The following is an 18,878-nucleotide window of genomic DNA, read 5'->3' as shown; positions in this document are numbered from 1 at the left end:
AGGCAGCGAGGGCAGCAGAGAATAAAAATCAGTGGAGAAAGATTCCTCATAGTGTGGCCAACCCTCAGAACGAGGACAGATGAAAGACAAGACAGACTTGCAGCTCCATACCCCTCGATATGCTTACCTAACAAATATCTATTGATCTCAGTTTTGACAGCTCCACTTGTTGCATCTACAGCCTATTGGGCCAGAGAACTACAGGTTTCTACTTCCTGCTGTGTGAAAAAGTGCTTCCTGATTACACTGCCAAATGGTCTAGCTCTAAATGTCCTTTGTTCTTGATCTCTCCACCAGAGGAAATAGTTTCTCTGTACACATACTACAGACTCCTTTTAACATTCTAAATATCTCAATCAGATCACCCACTCAAATCTTCTGGACTCAAGTGAATACAAGCTACGTTAATGCATCATGACCTTGTAACTTAATCCTCTGAGCCTCGGTGTAATCTGCATTGCACCCCTCTAAAATCAATAAATGTTTCTTAAGGTGCAATTTTCAAAATTGAATGCAGTACTCCAGTGGGGTCTGACCACGGCTACATGAACAATTTTCCATTCATTAAAATTAATGGACAGGGTATTGTACAAGATACATGGGATCGCCACTCCCCATTGGGATTCCCAGTGTAGATATTTGCACAAGGTCCTTGGGAGTGTGTTGATACTTGAAAGGATGTCCCTGGTGGGGGTGGGGGGTGGGGGGGGTGGTTGTGTGTCTGTACTTTCAGTACTTTCCTGGTAAAATCAAAACTTGTGCAGGACGTCTCTGATCTCCTGTGTATATTTTCAGAAAGTCCCCAAAATTGTGTTGATAATTACAAGTGGTCCCTGGGTGGGAGCGCGCTTAAAAATACTTCAAATAAAGTTAAAAGTTTGATGAGAAGTATGTATATTTGCAAGGAAGAAAGAAATATGACAAGAGTCATTACTTCTAGTCAGTGATGTAGAGGCTACATTTTATTGAATAGTTTATAACTGCTACAAATTTGTAAAAAAAAAATTACCAATTTACCACAGATGTTTATATTGATAAACAAAGACAAACAGCAAAATTTATTTTGGTAAAAAAGTTTAAGATTTATGTTCACTTCAGAAGTCAATTACCCTGAATAAAATAATCCCTTTACATATGATAAAAAAAGCTTGCTTTATAAAAAGATAAAAGCCAGTCCTTTTTATCAAGACCATTTCTTTTTTGCACACTACTTACTGTAATTTTGTGCTTGAGCAAAAGAAACCAGTGAAAGCAGGCATTAGATCAGGCCATAAACTCCAAACCACAGGAATCTTTTCAGTTCTAAATGCATGTATTCGCCAGCAACGTGACAGCGGTAAGTGCTAGACTAGATTTAAGGTGCAAAAAGCAGTAAAATTCAATTCTTCCTGCGTTATATACATATGCACATTCAAAGGATATAAAAATTTACTCAATTGTCAAAGCAGTTCACATTTTTTTCCCCTGCTGCAGCCGGGTTCGATAGGCACGTAGAGTTTGAAGTTGTATCGTATTGGTCCTGTCTCGAGTGCTCATACGCGCATTCCTGGCCAAGGCTTTAAGCCCAGCCTTTTGCTGTCTTTAGAAAAACGGTTAAGTGCAACAGGAAAATCGAAACAAAAAAAAATCGTTCATAATAATGTCCTGAGTTAAAATTCATGAACTGGAGATGGCAGTTGAGGCAAAGGGAACCAGGTGATTTCCAGTTCTGCAGCACATTTTCTTTTAAGTTATATAGATATATATATATATATATATATATTTAGTCAACCGAGGTCCATCTATGGTACAGTGCAGCTTAGCCCAGTAAAGACTTCACCAGAACAAGGAGGCATTATTCCAAAAAAATTCATCAATTCTTGCCTCTGGTTAAGTCTGATGTCTTCATGATGACACTCGCACGGTTTTCAGCTGCACGGTGTTTTAAAGAAACTTGCTGCGATGGTACAGGCGACGTAGAGATGCTGACGGATAGGTTGGTGCAAGTGGCAGTTGTGTAAATGAGTGCTGGCTCACATCCATTGTTTAGAAATTTGAGACTGAAGTTGCTGGATGTCGCAACAGGCACGGTGGGTGGGGAAAATACAGTGTTCATTCCCACGTTACTCAGAAACTCCTTCCCTTCGATGTTGCTCTGCTGCCATTGTGATTGATCTTGGTTTGTGTTTTCGGTCACCTAACACAAATAAACAAAGCATACAATGAACTTCCTCCGTGCAAATGGGTAATGTTCTTACTACAGACTTTCTAAGCCAGAGGATCCAACTGTGAAGAAAGATTGAACAGGGCAGGGCGCTTTTCTCTGGAAATGAGGAGGCTGGTGAGTGACCTGACAACAGGTCTTTTAAAATAATGAAGGGGTTTAATAAGGGGGATTTGCAGAAGATTGGCAGGGGGAGGGGTTAGGCAGAAATAGGAGTTATAAAAATAAGATAGTCACCAATAAGTCCAGTAATGAAAGCAGGAGAAATATCTTCAGTCATTAGGCAGTTGTTAGAATGCAACAACATAGATTTGGGGAATATCACAGATGTATTTAAGATATGGACATCAGAGACAAAAGAATAGAAGCATATGGTGATAGGGTGAGATGAAGCAGAGTGGAAAGTGGTTTGTGTGGAACATAAACACCAGCATGGGCTAGCTGAGCCAAACAACCTGCTTCTGTACTACAAAGTTCAATACAGTATTATGTAAAATCTACAAGGTAGAATTTCCAACGTCTCTGCTCAGGCTCCCAGCAAATTTCAGGTGATTGGGTGCGTCAGCGATGCAGGGCTGTATGGGAACCTGCCCAAATTTTCCATGATTTCAAGGAAGTCGGGCAGGTTCCTTTACAGGTCTGCCCTGCGTTCCACAACCCGGCCACTTTTCTAACATTTTCAGCAATCAAGTGCACCTGAGCAAAAAAAAAGAACAGCTCCCCTCAAATTTTAAGTAGCACAATCAGTTTGACCATAGCTGGCATAAATGGGTATATTCCCTGATTCAGTGGTCTCAGCTGGGAGCTGTGCTTGAAGGAAATATGGGCAGAATTGCTGCTTTACAGTTTTAGAGTGGTAACTGGCCATCAGGACAGACAAATCGATAGAGGCAGGGGTTCAGGCTGTGGCACAATATTTCACTACTCATCAACTGCCCCTTTCTCCTCTTCCAAAGAGCCACTATCCTTTTTTCCTCTTTATTCTTTCATGGGATGTGGGTGTCATAGGCACCATTGTTGGCTTACTAGGCCATTTCAGAAGTAACATGTGGCCCAGACCAGGTAAGGATGGCAGATCCCCCCCCCCACCAAAGGGCAATAGTGAACCAGACAACCTACAATTGTTGTCATTACTGAGACTAGCTTTATATTCCAGATTGCCACGTTTATATTCCTGCCATGGTGAGATTTGAACCTGTGTCCCCAGAGCATTAGCCTGGGCCTCTGGATTGCTAGTCCAGTGACATTACCACTACGCCACCATCTCCCTGTTGATACCCACCTGTTGGTAACTTTGTGAGGAAAAAAAAAAAATCAACGGGAATGCAACAGGAACTTGATTAATTTGGTAAAAGCGATCATTCTTGTTTTTTAATTTGTTCATGGGATGTGGGCATTGCTGGTTGGGCCAGTATTTATTGCTCACCCCTAATTGCCCTTGAGAACTGAGTGGTTTGCTAGGCCATTTCAGAGGGCAATTAAGAGTCAACAACATTGCTGTGGTTCTCATGTAAGCCAGGCCAGGTAAGGACATTAGTGAACCAGATGGGTTTTCACAACAAAAGGCAATGGTTTCATGGCCATCATTAGACTTTTAATTCTAAATTTTTTTTTATTGAATTCAAATTTCACCATCTGCCGTGAAATTTGAATGTCCTTAGAGCATCTAGTTCTGGATTGCTAGTCCAATGACAATACCACTATTCTATCACCTCCCCCCTCTGTGTGAGTCACAGAGTCCTGGATTGGCTGCGATTTGCATTGGGTGGGGTGGAGAAGCTGACCACAGCAGTAGAAATATCGCTGCTTCAGCTAAAGATGCACTGGGTTTCAGCAGTGGAGTGGGACAGGTTGAGCATAAGTAGGCAATATTGCTGAGGTGGGAAAATACAGATAAAAAGGCCATGCAATCTCAGTCAATACTTTCAAATCAACTTTCTCCCTGTTCTTTGTTTTGGCTTCAAAACAGCATGTTCTTTACTGACCTCATCAGGTTCTTCATCAGTTCCAACGCTATCCGTTTCACTTTCTACTGGATAAACAAAAGTGAAAACTAGTTTAGCCAAAGAGCTTTACAGTCTCATTTTGCAAACCCATTTCACTTTCATCAAAAAAATCTTTATCCGACAGTGCATATGATTCATTGTGACGTTTATTCATAGTCTTACCTTGCACAGTGCAAACAATGGCCTGTATAAAACAGGCAACACTCCCATCAGACTTGACTAAGATTTTGCACGGAGCAACCTTTCAAATCATCAAAAGCTGAACTTTGAGCTGTTGCTATGAGGAAGGTTAACAAAACAGCCACGCATAGCAACACTCCTCACAATGCAAATTAAATGGCACCACATGAGTTTTGAACCATTTCCTACTTGAGCAATTGATTTGGTTGAGGAGTTTTGCCAAATGTATTCAAGGGAGTCTTGCCAACTGTGGATTGCAGGCAGGGACAACAAACACCGTATAAATGTCAAAAGCTGTATCGGAAGGTCACATCTGACTGGCTGCCACTTGGCAATTAAAAAAGTTTACATTTCTCTTGATGAAATAATATTGTCCCACATCCTTGGATCTTAACTTATCCTTTGCACAGCCATTTGCTTCCACAGCTCAATCCAGCTGCAAATAGGGAAGTAGAAATGTAGGCCTCAGGCTTTGTACAGCAATGCCAGGCATTGGTTTGCATAACAGTGCTGAAGTTCTTGCTTCATGTATTGGGATGCATGCCAATACACAGGGTCCAGCAGTCTCCCATTTTATTTTTTCCAGTTGTTCAAACTCAGTCTGACGCTTTGTACCAGTGCATCAATACTCTTGAGCCTATTAGAATCCATGGGCTGGAATCCACTGGCCAGCCAGTGTGAACTGGGTGCACCAGAACAGATGAGGCAAGGTGATACTGAGCCTTGGACCTCATTTAAATTAGATCAATGAACAGACATCAATTTTGGGCTGCTGCAATGGCCCTCAGGTAGGTCCCAGTAGAGGGCTGGGGGTGTGAGGGCATGGGGGCAGGGAGGCAATCCCTAAGGGCTGCAACAAAATCCCATTTTTCGGCCTATATTATTTTGCTCCTGTCAGTGTTTCCAGGACGTCTGGGTAGAAGTGGCCTCACAGTGCTCACAAATAGTAAAGCAACTCCCACTGGGTTGAAGATTAAAATGGCAGCAAGTGCATTTTGAAAACAAGGAAATTATTGTGGCTGACATGCCCATCACTCGCCTGTGAGCTGTTCTCAGTTCTGTGACAGAAAAGGGTACGCCACTAAATTTAAATCAAGCAAATGGTAAGGTAAATTGGATGGGCTGTACAATGGGTGAATGATCTGCCAAATTTTGTTCCCAATCCCACACCACCACCCCGCCGCGAACCCCCCGCCCCCCCCCCCTACCCCCACCCCTCCGCAAGTTGAATTCTGCCTCCAGTGTTGCCATTTGTAAGTGCTACATTAATATTTCAATACACTTCTTAAAATCTTCCTGCAAAATAACAAACAGGGAGGTTCTGTATTTTGAAGTGAAAAGTACGTGCACTTTTTAAGATAACACGTAAGATACTCATTTTCCTTTTAATGAATGAATATTATCATTATTATATGTTATTATCCCATCCCCAAGTAGAACTGCACTGGGGTCCCCAAAAACTGAAGGCTAACATCCAGGGCTAATAGAAAATTCATAGGAACATTCAAAAAATTGTGTATGTTTCTTTTCATTTTCTTCTAATGCTTTCATTTAGTAGTTATAGAAATATTGAAGGTGGGAAAAGAGACTATTTTACTCACTGATGGTAAAGAATTATGCAGCTGAGTAAGGAAGAGTCTGTTTGCTTTCCATTTAGCTTGGGAAGACAGTGCGCCATGATGATGGGTGCATCAGGCCGCCAATAGGGGCTTGGGGTGGGGCAGTTGTTGGTCTTATGATGAAACCTCCAGTGATAAGTCCAGCCAGAATTGGCAACTTTAGTTTGCACTAAACTTATGTTATAAGTTTATAATATAATACCTTATATAAGTATACTGTGTCAGCTAGCCCAGCAGCTATTACAGAAGTATGAAGCAAGCTTCCCACTCCTCACATAATCTGACCTCTCGTAAAATGGTAATATTTTTACACTGGCTTGGCTGGGATCAACAAAGTCAGGCTAAAAATTGGACCTGGGAGCCCTCCTGAGCTGTGTGGCAAAGTGCCAACTGGGCACTGCACTTAACCATTGCATCACCAGGCAGGCAGTCTGCACAGGGCACAGATCTGAGATTTGAAATTGTCCATCAGGTGACTATGAAGCAAAGATTATTTTTTATTGAATCGTGGGATGTGGGCAACAGTGGCAAAGCCAGCATCTATTGCTATCCCTAATTGCCCTCGAGGATGAGGTGGTGAGCCACCTTCTTGAATATGACCGAGTGGCTTGCTTGGCCATTTCAGAGGGCAGTTAAAAGTCAACTATGCTGCTGTGAGTCTGGAGTTACACAGAGGCTAGTCTGGGTAAGGAGAGAACATTTCCTTCCCTAAAGGACCGGATGTGTTTTCACAACAAAAAGCAATTTCATAGTCACTGTTACTTATACAGTTTTTTATTCCAGACTTATTTAAATAACTGAATTTAAATTCCCCAGCTGCCAAGGTGGATCTGAACTCAAGGCCACAATTTTACACTCCCCCCACCCCGGCAGGATCTGAGGCAGGTGGGAGGTGGGCCCGGGGTTGGGGGGTGGGGGGAGCGGGGAGTGTGAAATCGCATAACAGGATTCCCTCCGGCCCTGCCCAACCTAGTGGCGATTTTATGCTGGGGCGGGCAGGGCCTCAGAAAGGAAGCCCACCCTTGCCCCAATCAAGGCCCTTAAATTGCCACTCAATGGCCACCTAAGGCCTTTTGCCCACCCAGCCTCAAATTTTAGGTGGTGGGCAGATGACAACTCATGGCAGGAAATGCGAAAATAAAGTAAGTTTGGTCACGGGCGGGAAGTGGGTGGGGGCGCCCTCCCCTTAAATCCAAATGACCTCCGGACCTCCCATAAAATCCCCCCCCCCCCGGGCTATCTCCCAAGACCCTGATCGACCCCCCGGTCTTCCCTACCCTCCATGCCCTGGGACCCCTGCCACTTACTTACCCTCCAGGTCCCAGGACTTAGTGTCAGGCAGTTCCCTGCTTTGCCTCTTCTGACCATTGCAGCGCTGTGCCTGGGGGGACTGGAGAGCTGCCAGCCAATCTAATTGGCCGGCAGTTCTCCAAGGCAGGACTTCCTCCCGAGTGAGGGGCGGAAGTCCCCCCCTTAAGCCAATCAACCCTCGAGCCGTAAGATGGCATTGGGGCTGTTGGAAACACATCCCCATCGACTCTTCGGATGGCGGGAGCCAATTTGAAAGTTCATCCTGAAAATCCTGATTTATTAGTCCAGTAACATAAGGACCATGCTCTGAGGCAGGCAGAAGGGCAGTCAATAATGCCAAGAGCTGGACACTGGAATCATTTCTTGCATCTGTAAGTGTAGGTCATAGAATCTTAGAATATTACAGCATGCACACAAGCCATTTCCCCCATTGAAGTCTGTACCAGTGTCTTTTTACCACCCAAGCTGCTAAACCCTAATCTTCTGCCTGCTTGTCACACCTTTGATGTTCCACTTCCTGAACAACTAACCCATTTTTAAAAACATTTATGGGATCCACTTCAAAAGTCTTATGTGGCAAAGAATTCAACAATTTAACCACTCTTTTGTGTAAAGCGATTTCTGAATAACTTAAATTAGGTACTATATCTCACCAACCAGTGGAGACAATCTATCATAACCTTAAATTCCAATATCAGGACAGTCCCCACACCTCACCCCAGTAATAGTTCACACCTGTCACCCCATTCACCAATAAAACCAAAACAACAATAAAGCAGCCTAGTAACATTCAGTATATATAATAAATACATCATATAAATATGAAAATCTGTGTCATTAAAATACTTCGTAAAAATGTTTTGTCAAGAAGATATTATAATGTTATTGGAAATTAAAAATAGAGTTTTAGTGGGGTCTGCATCTGTGTGTCTTAATTGGATTAAAGTCAGCTAGTCCGGGTGCTTTGATGTATAAGTAGTTTTGAATGTTAATTAGATAAGCATAAGGAGGGTAGAAGGTAAAGTGTAAATTTGCATTTGTTAAAAGAAACCATTCAAGACTGCGGGTAAAATCTTATACCTAGCTAGAAGATGCCAAGCAATGTATTTATCTTTTTGCTTACTAATAAAATTGGTGGGATGAAAGGATGTTATTGTTAGAAGAGGTAAAGTTAAAAGTCTAGTGATACAGTGGGAAACTTATATTCAAAGAGAAAGAAATATGTAAAGGAGATTGTATGTAAGGTAGAGACATTTTAAGTTCCAACAAGTGTGAGAAGCCTCCAGCCTGTAAATCTCAAGCTGCTGTCTGCAAGGACCCAGGGCTGAAAAAAACTCATTTTGAATATAACTGTCCAGGGTGTGCTTTGTCAGGTGTCTGTTTAAATCTATGAGATTTACTGTTGCCTTAACGGGGGCTGTAACTGAGAGTCAGATTAATTAGGGGATTTTTGTAGTTATTATAGTATTAATTTAGTAGACATATGTTATGTGTTTACAATCTTTCTTGTATTAATAAATGTTTAATTTAGTTTTATAAAAACTACTTAAGACTCAGTGGTCTCATCACTACTAAATTCAAAGCTTGCATCTCAAAACATACAAATTGCAAAAATGAGTTATGACAGTTGTTTCTGGGATTTGAACAACTCAGCCTTTACCGTTGGCTATGTCATAATAATATATACTCATGTAGGTTTCAGCTAAGCTCTCCATATTCCCTGGTGAGAGAAAGCTCAGTGAATCTGCTCTCCCCACACCACACCGCACCCCCCCCCCCCCCGACATTTTAATCAGTCCCTCTCACTTTCCCCCTGTCCAACCCCTACACATAATAATCAGCCCCTTCCCCCTTACCCCCACACCTACACACAGTAATTAGCCTCTCACTTCTCCTCTCCACACACACAGTAATCAACCCCTTTTCCACCACCTCAACCCCACTCTCCTCCCCTTTTGGTTTAGTTGCCACTGCCTATAAAGCAGAGTCACCAGCCTGGGGTAAGGAGTCTGTACAAGAGGAGCAGAAACACTATAAAGTTTGAAGTTGACACTCACCTTCCCAGCTCAGCCACATGACCTGGCTTTTCCCACACTCAGTCAGTGACTGAGTTATGCTTATCTCCCTCTGCCTGTGCCAAGTCAGTGCTCAGGCATCCCGGGCCCACTCAACACTCACTCAGAAAGTGCTTCCTGAGGTTAAAGGACATTTTACATTCGCCATCCATCTTCTGCTGTTTGGCAGCATCTATCTAGTTGGTCCACGGCTCTCCGACATTACTCTCCTCTCCACAGTCGCCATTGCTGCCTCAGAGGATGAGGAGTTCACAACCCTGAATACTGTTTCTGCGACCCCATCGGGGTTGCAACCCACAGTTTGGGAACTAGAGAAACTGGGTTGATCTCCTCAAAGCAGAGAAGGATAAGGGGGGGGATTTAATACAAGTGGTCAAAATCATGAAGGGTTCGATGGAGTAAATAAGGAGAAGCTTTCCTGTGGCAAAAGATTCAGTAACCAAAAGGCTGAAATGTAAGATAATTGGCAAAAGAACTGCAGATGAGATGAGTTGTTGTGATCTGGAATGCAACGCATGAAAGAGTGCTGGTAGTGCATTCAGTAGTAACTTACTAAAGGGGAAAAAGTGCAGGGGAAAGAGCATGGATATGGAACTAATTGGATGCCTCTCTCAAACAGACAGGCCAGGCATGATGGGCCAAATGGCCTCCTTCAGTGCTGTATTATTTTATGATTCCATGATTACACACAGCCGCAGGATCCACTCAGAACCATCTTAATTCTGTCCTGTTTTGGTGCCAAACCCATATTTTTGTTGAAGCAGTGATCAAGTTCTATTTTGACTATTGCTGCATTCACCGAGGGTGTATTATATTGTTAACTTGCAGCCTGAGGTTTTTCTTAATTTGATAACAGCCTGTTCATAGTTTAATAACTCTGCATGCCGAATAGTTAGCTAAGCATTTTGATGGCTTGCAATCAGCATCCCTAGTTTATAACAAAGAATTTCTCCACACCCACGAAAGGGAGTTAGCACGAAGAACCTGAGGGTAAATGAGGACAGACCTGCTTTATGCAGGAATTGTTATGATCTGGAATGCACTGCCTGAAAGAATGTGGGAAACAGATTCAATAGGAACTTTCAAAAGGAAATTGGATGTATATTCGAAAAAGAAAACATTTCAGGTTCGTGGAGAATATGGAGGGGAGCAGGATTTGGACAGTTATTTCAAAGAGCTGGCACAGGCACAATGAGCCGAATGGCCTTCTTCAGTGTTGCATGATCCTATGATTTTTCTTTTAAAGTGAATCTTCCTATTTCTTCATGGGCAGCCTTTCGATAACTTTCTAAGTGGTCATTCTCCACGACCGAGCCCTCGGAGGGAGTGTCAGGAGCTTGTCGAGTGCTTTACAATGAAGATCCTGTCCAGTTTTCATCCAAGCATCCGCAAAGGTGCACTCTCCAATGGGGGTGGGACAGGGGAGGGGTCACTGGTTAGCAATCAGAGGTAGTCATTTTCCCTCCCTAGCCCAGAAAAGTGGTAACATCTTTATGTGCTGTCTTGGCTGAGAACGGCTGACCCAGTACGCCTGGTTATTGAACCTGGGAGACAAAGGGACAGTTCATTTGCCCACAGTGCCATCAGGGAAGCCACATCAGTGTGAGATCTGCTAACAATCTCCCAGTTCTTTGCTGGAGTTGTAGCCATGCTTTCGTAAGTACGATTTTATCTGGACTGTCGGTGCAACTTTGATCCTTTGCTAGACTGAAAAATGTTGCAACGTTTTTGTTTAAGGCCCATAAGATTATTAAGTGACAATGTTGAATGGGTTATAAATGTAACACTAACCTGCATAAGAGGAGACTGGGGAGATCTGTAATGGGTACAGCTGGCTTGTGCTGATAGGCTGGTCCTCACATTCTGTGGTCACTTCTATCACTTGGCAGACATCTGGAGGATTGCTGACAATCATGGGTTCTTCTAATGCACTGTGACTTGGAGAATACTCAAGCTCTTAAAAGGAATCACATTGTATCAGATTGCATGTTGCTGCAGGGAAAGGTCTCATGCAACTTATAAAGGACATAGTTTTATACCTATCAAAGAATATCACCAACTTCAGACTCCCTTTTCGCAGCCAGGCTGTGAATCTACTCTCTAAGGCAGACCGCAGTACTCAAAAGCCTCAATATATGACTTCTGATGGTTTTTAAAAAGAAACTAAGGAATGTTTATTCTCCCAATTACCTGAACTAGTCTGCTGGCCCACTTCTTGTACAATGATAATTGTTTCCTGATCTGTGCAGAACTGGGACCAGCTAATCTAGGTATGTACAATTCACAGTAAATTCAGTGAGTTCCTGCCTGTTGTGGAGCACTGCTCAATGAGACTGTGAATTGGAGAATTGGCCTGAAGATCACCATCGCTGATACACAATGCTCCAGATCTACAAGTGATTAAGATCTATCCATGCAGAATCTGGAGCACTGCAAACTAACCTCCCACTCCCCTGCTGCCCCACACCCTCAACCCCCATCTCCAATCCCACAGTGAGGTCTCGCTGAACTCACCATTATAATTCTGTGTTTGTGAGAAGGAATTTTCCTCAATCAAAATTGCATCATTCGTAAAAGTATCAGTTGAAAATTAGAAAACGGATACATTTCAAGATGTGAAATTTGAGTTCAGGTGGTGTCGAAATCTAATTTCCCATTTCTGAGAAACCTCTCATTTATAATTGGTAGCCATCACAAAGCAACTGTGATTTCCCAAGTGTTACCTTGTAAGAGGGCATCACTTCCATGAATCATGCTAAAAAGTATAATGAGTTCATTCATGTTAACCAGAACTACTAGATGCATTAGTCAGAATCAGACTGGAACAGAGTTGCTGCTGGTCATACTATCCAACTCCGCATCCAAATAACTTCCTCAAAACCACATCACTAAATTTCTCAATAGCACACACATAATCAAGATTAGCAAGCACCAGGAGTGTATTTTGAGACAACTGACTTCCAAGTTCAGGGCGCCAATGAACTTCTCATGATTTGAAGGCTGAAGGCATCTATGGCCCTCGCAGCATTACTTGTATCTGTCACTAAACAGATATTTTTTGTAAAAAGAAACATTTTGAATGGCAATCTGTAACCACAATAAGGGTGATTCTGAGCTTTAGAGGTTCTGACCCCCACACCAGTGGCATAACCAGTACAATAACAGTATCACTGTTGTGTGGTATGACTCAGGTGCAAGCCTCTCTTCTCCACATTACAAAAAAGCAGAGTGAAGTGCAAGAAAACCCACTTTCACAGCTTCACACTCTTAATTATTTATGCTGTTCTAAAGGCAGCAGGTTTTCACTCATGGTTCTACACTCATGTCTGTTGCTAACCATGATGGGGAGACAACACTGGCTGCCCAGAAATATTGAAGCAGATGACTTATGAGAGCTGTTAATTCCACAGAGGTGCGGTACAATCAACCTGCTAACTCCCACGTATCAGCATATCCAATCTTAATCGCAATATGTGGCTTGTTTCGTGCCATAAAATTTCAAAGGCTGTGGGAAACATATTATCTAAAAGGAGATAATACAGGCATTTTAACAATAGACTTTCTTGGTGCACTCGAGCATACTAGACTCACCTACATGGCTGCCCACAGTGCTGTGAACTTCTGCATCCTCTTTGTTCACAGTATTGGAGTTTGTGTAGAGACCATCACTGTTTATCAGCACATGATTTTCTTCAAAAGGAAAATTTGGTGCTTTCCACTACCAAAATAAAGTTTTTAAAAAATCAGTCCATTGGAAAAAAACTGCAGAATTCCCCAGCAAGGAGATATTCCTTTCATGTTATTTTAGTGAAATTTTTGCGAGCAGTTTATGAATCACCTCTATACAGGCCTATTTATATAAATTTGTCATCTTGCAATGAACTTCCTGTAAACTATTTTTACCACTTTACTGTCTTCAATGCTCAAACCTCTTGACGCAAGAGCATAAGAGGTGCCTTTAACAACTGCTAAAATTGTAACTGTGGCAGACACAGCAGTGAAATGACAGGTTATGGTCTATATTTTCCTACCCTGTACTATCCAATTCCAGGCAGCACCAGGACTGGACAAGAGCGGAGAAATTGACGAGTGAGCCATTCTCCTGATAGGGATTTTCTACAATGACTCAATGAAAACAGGTGACACGCTCAAGTAACCATTTTAATTTTGCCCCTGGGGAAATGAGTATTGTAAATCCGATATTTGTTGGGTTCTTGTTCTCTCTCTGGGACTCAAGCCTTTATCTGATAAGTCCTTGTTAATTTTAAAAGACAGAAATATTCTGTTTGTGGTCTATACTCCAGCCAAAGCACTGTGCCCTGGATTTATTTATAATGGTGAATGTAATTTCTTTGCTACATTTGGAATACTAATAGGTTCCTAAATTTGTTGGAACACCCTCATTGCATGCCGTAAACTGATTGGCAATGCCAACACCATAGTAGATAAGTGTGACTTTTGTATGTCTTTATGTTCAGTGAAATAAAATAGTTTAGTGCTAGCGTCTAGGTGAGGAACTAGGCATACTACATATATAGTTGGAACACTACAAAAAAGCTGTGATGGTTTTGGATTGGATTCCCAATCTTTGCAGACTCAAATTACTAATTTTATGCAATCATAAAACACAGTAACTGTGGATCAGTTCACCTTGGCTGGCTTGCTTGTTTCTTCCTTTTCCACTTTCGATTTCTTGCCTGTGAAGAAAGATTTCATATTTCAGAACAAAAGTGGTCAGTGACTGGTGGCTTGGCTACATGAAACATTCAGCTAAACTGTATAGCCACAGCTGAAGGTATAGGTTGCCCTTTCATATATATCCTTGCAGCTCAGGAATTAGAAACTTCATAACACACGCTCACCTTTCATAGATTTTCTTTTTAAAATGGTTCGGAAACAAAATACACGTAGGGCAGGGTTTTTAGTCAGGTGGGCGCCCGTGATCGGAGGGTCCGGGAGCAGCCGGGGAACAGCCCACCAACTACGATTGGTCCCCGACTGCGAAATGCTCAGCGCTGCCTGGGTGGGGGCGAGAGGAGGGCGAGCGCTAATGTCAGTGTAAGCGCAGGAGAGCACAGAACGAAAGCTCCCTGAAGGCAGGGAGCTGCCTCAGAGAGCTGAAGAATCCAAAAGCTATAAATAAAGATTTTGAAATGCTGGAACAAAAGGTCCATGCATCAGAATCAGTCACCTTCACATATGGATGATGAAAATTCCATCCAAACCTTTTTTTTTTAAATTAATATTGGAAACCTCATTCAGCCCTTGGATGAGGTTTCCTCAAAAATGCAAAGGCCGCTTGGCCAATTCGTAACTTTGGACGGGCAACAAAAAATCTCCGTCAATTACAACATTAATGGCCCTAATAGGCCTCTTAATTGTTGGTGGGCGCACTGCCGACTCTCACGCCTGCCCGCTGACCGAAATATCGTGCGAGCACGGGATGAATCACCCAACAAGCGATAAATCCTGCCCATTGTGTCTGGTTTTGCCCAAATGCAAAGTACAATTTAAATTGGTTTACTAGCAATGGTTGTTTTGACTTTAATCACTAGGAAAGGTCAGAGCTTGAACACAAAGGCAATTCTGCAACTTAAAATTCTGTCACAACTCATGGAAAGGAACCTATTTCCATTGAGAGAGGACTTGAGCCAGATTTTTAAATGTAGAAAAGTACAAAAAATGCAGATATAAGCAGATTGGCCTTTAAGCTGTGATTACAGATTGAGAGATCATGAAACAAAATTCACAGTCAGAGCTAAAGAAAATTGGTATAATCAAAACACGTGGATAGAGGTAAAGGATATGCATGACAACAAAAGCATGTGTGTATAACCAGAGTCATAGAGTCATTACAGTACAGAAGGAGGCCATTCAGCCCATCTAAATATAATTTGTATAATTAAAATATTTGGATACAATCAAAGGTCTGAGTACAGCTAAACTCCATGGCTACAATTGGAAACAGAGACCAGAAATTGAGAGAAGTTCCCCACACAGAAACAGGCTGCCATTAAAAGCTGACTTATGTATCAGCTAACATTGTTCAAAAGAAAGCTTCACAAATGTTTGGGGTTGAAGGTTATGACATCTATTTCAATCTATAGAATGTGGTAGTTCCAGAGTTTCTGGGCCCCTGCAATGGAATGGAACCAGTCAGAGTTGAACAAAGGAGCCTGTGTTATAGATTGATACCTATCGGTTAATTAATGAGAAATTTCACCCTGGTTTATAATGCAGGAACACAAAAATTGTTATGCAAATGGTTATGCCAAGGTCTATCTAGTTTGCTTTCTTCCAACCTGGTATTCACATGACACAATGATAATTGCTGACTAATCAATCTCTATCATTTTGTCTACAACAGACTGAGACATGAGGTGAAGTAAGCCCCCAGTGGTGGAACACTTTGGGTGTCATAGATACAAAATCATTTGTTTCTCCAAAGCATGCTACACTTACCATGTATCATGTCTCAATTTACTCACCTGCTGTATTCTAAAATGATACTTAGTGAAATAAATTTATAGAATCATAGAAAATAGGAGCAGGAGTAGGCCATTCGACCCTTTGAGCCTGCTCTGGCCATTCATTATGATCATGGCTGATCATCCAACTCAATTGCCTGCTCCCACTTTCTCCCCATATCCTTTGATTCCTTTCGCCCCAAGAGCTATATCTAACTCCTTTTTGAAAACATACAATGTTTTGGCCTCAACTACTTTCTGTGGTAGTGAATTCCACAGGCTCACCACTCTCTGGGTGAAGAAATTTCTCCTCATCTCAGTCCAAAATGGTCTACCCTGTATCCTCAGACTGTGACCCCTGGTTCTGGACTCCCCCACCATTGGAAACATCCTTCCTGCATCGACCCTGTCTAGTCCTGTTAGAATTTTATAGGTCTAATTTTAGCTAATCTACATTTGAATGAATTAAAAGCATTTCCATCATTTCCCCAGGGAGCCTGTTCTATAGATTTACCACTCACTTACTGAAATAGTCAACTGAATCTTAACTCCCAAAAATGGGTGGGTTGGCATCAGGTCAGAGGTTAAAATTCAGAAATTCTGAAACAGGAAGCCAATTTGCTTACTTCCAGCTTTAACAAAGGCAAGACATGGGGCAGCTGAACAAATGTGCTTGCAGAAAGCAGGTCGATCATGTAAATATTGTCATGAGGCTGCCTGCCTTCATTTTAAAAGTCATTTTATTTTTAACCCATGTTGCAAAGCTTTCCCAGGTCTCAGGAAACCCGGCAGCTGAAAGGAGACAAGAAGGGTTGAATCCATATGGTAAGCGTCTTTACAACACTGCCTATGGGCCAGATGGGCATTTCTTCTTTCAAGCCCAACAAGCTGTCCAGCAAACCTTCCACCCTACTCTGCAACTTGCATGTTGCCCCACCCCAACATCTGCACCCTTAACCACCATCAGATCCCCCACTCTAGCCCCTGCCATGCCCCACAATCATTCTGTAGTTAAAAGCGGCAGGGCTTTTGGGAAATATGTTCTTCCTAAAAAAAAAACTGCAATTGTATTGTCTCTCAACTTTCTTTTTCTCAGTGAGGACATGTCTAATTTCCACAATCCTTCATCATAATCCAATCCCTCCAGCCTCTCAATCATCTGGTTGCTGCCTTCCTTTTAATAGCTACAATAACTTTTTTAGTACTACAGTGACCAGAGCTGTGCACAATACTCTAAGTGCATTTCATCTATTAAGTGACAGGATTACCTCACTTCTTCAATACCTCACAATCCTGACCTTTAAATACATTCCAACATCGGATCTGCTTTACTCACTACCACAATCATTAGGTTCAATTTATTATCAATCAGGATGCTAAGACCTCTTTCATTTTCCAAGCACATTAATTTCGTTCCACTTTACGCAACAGTCACCTCCTGGGTTTTTTTTTGTCCCCCTCCACTTTCCATTTCTCTACATTGAATTCTATCTGCCACCTGTTGACCCAATTCCCAAATATATTCACATCCTCCTGTTCACTTTCATTAACTTTGGGCTGAATTTTGCCGTCGGCGAGCAGGGGGCGGGGCCCGCTCGCCGACGCATAAAATGACGCGGGATGAAGTCGAGAGGAACCCCCGACATCATCCCGCCCCATTTAAATTTTCAGGAAGAAGGAGGCGCAGCAAAATCAGCTGCGGGCCCGCCGACCTGTCAACGGCCAATTGAGGTCATTGACAGTATCATTAAAACAAGTAAAGGACCTGCCCGTCCAACCTTAAGGCTGGCGGGCAGGCCAGAAGCCCCGGCGGGGAATAGAAAAAACATGAAACCTCATCCACCGGCGGGATGAGGGTTCATGTAGGGATTTAAAAAGTTTAATAAAGTTTTAGTGTAATTTATGAACATGTGCCATGTCATGTGACACTGCCACATGAGGGGGACATGTTAAGGGTTTTTTTTCTATTTTTAACGTTTTTAAAACTGTCAGCGATCTCCCTGAGGAGAGAGCGCACTCTCACTTTTGGGGAATCCCCCCCTGCCCGCACAGGAAGCGCGTAGAGCTTCCCGCCGGACGTCACACTGAGCGGGCCTTAATTGGCCTGCCCACGTAAAATGGTGGTGGGGCCCGCTTCTCCGGCGGGGATCAGCTCCCCGCCCGCCGGAGATTGGATCCGGCCTGCCCGTCTGGAAGGCAGAGCAGAAAATTCTGTATCTTGTGCCTGTTTAGCCCTCGTGCTCATGATCCTCTAGCTGTAGATTGCCTACGAAGCCATTAGGCAAAAATTTACCTCGACATTTTTGCTACGATTGTTGACAGAGGGAATTTCAGCGCCCTCTGTACCCCCTCCAATTTACCAGCAAAGGCCGTTGAAGTTGGTTCAAGAAGAAATGAGACATTTTTCAGCAGAAGAGATTGAAAAAGATGACAAGAAGGCAGGTAGACGGTGCTAATCGATGAACAAGTGATAGGCTAGTTTGGACCTACTCACTTCTTCATATTACTAACCATTCTTACATTTATGTCTTAAAATGTGGATTAATGTTTAAAAAGTAATCAACATCAGGGTTCAGGTGACACATATAAACTATTAAAATGTCAGGTTCATAGTTTATAACGTCATCTGAATCCCCACTGTTATAAATTCAATATGTTTGGTATGAAAACTTAGCATTCATCAAGTACCTTTTTTATTTGGCTTTTCAGTGGCTGGTAGCATTCTGTACACCCTGTATGCATTACTCCCCTTTTTGATACTCTTGTCCTTTACTTCTTCTATGTCAGGTAATGAGTTCATGGCACAGCGGAAATTGGCCTTCCATGTCTTGGGATCAGGCTTGTCCACACCATGATGGTATTTTCCTGTCAGCATGAAGAAAAAGACAAACAAGGGATTAGCACTTACAAAGTGGTTGTGAAAGACCTGTTGCAGACACATTCATTCAAATCCTGTTGATTAAATCTAGCATATATTAATTGGTCTTTTGCGACATATATAGGCCTGAAGATGACTG

At 42.5% G+C, this 18,878-nt stretch overlaps 1 protein-coding gene across 4 annotated transcripts in view; it reads right to left on the bottom strand.

Annotated features, from left to right (window-relative positions):
• Positions 1 to 934: 934 nt before the first annotated feature.
• Positions 935 to 18,878, bottom strand: part of irf2 (interferon regulatory factor 2) — a 67,290-nt gene continuing 49,346 nt past the window's right edge. For 3 of the 4 annotated variants that reach the window (XM_041186039.1, XM_041186038.1, XM_041186040.1), the window contains exons 4-9: positions 18,550 to 18,726; positions 14,045 to 14,091; positions 12,986 to 13,112; positions 11,186 to 11,350; positions 4,189 to 4,235; positions 935 to 2,176 (exon numbers count right to left, since the gene is read on the bottom strand). In XM_041186039.1, coding sequence (XP_041041973.1) covers positions 1,853 to 2,176; positions 4,189 to 4,235; positions 11,186 to 11,350; positions 12,986 to 13,112; positions 14,045 to 14,091; positions 18,550 to 18,726 — 887 coding nt within the window. In that variant the 3' untranslated portion in view covers positions 935 to 1,852. The remainder of the gene's footprint in view (positions 2,177 to 4,188; positions 4,236 to 11,185; positions 11,351 to 12,985; positions 13,113 to 14,044; positions 14,092 to 18,549; positions 18,727 to 18,878) is intronic. The other variant, XM_041186037.1, reaches the window with a different exon arrangement.

Source organism: Carcharodon carcharias, chromosome 4 (genome assembly GCF_017639515.1).
Source record: "Carcharodon carcharias isolate sCarCar2 chromosome 4, sCarCar2.pri, whole genome shotgun sequence".
NCBI lineage: Eukaryota > Metazoa > Chordata > Chondrichthyes > Lamniformes > Lamnidae > Carcharodon > Carcharodon carcharias.
The sequence above is the reverse complement of the archived record's forward strand: the minus strand, read 5'-3'. Positions and strand labels throughout refer to the sequence as shown.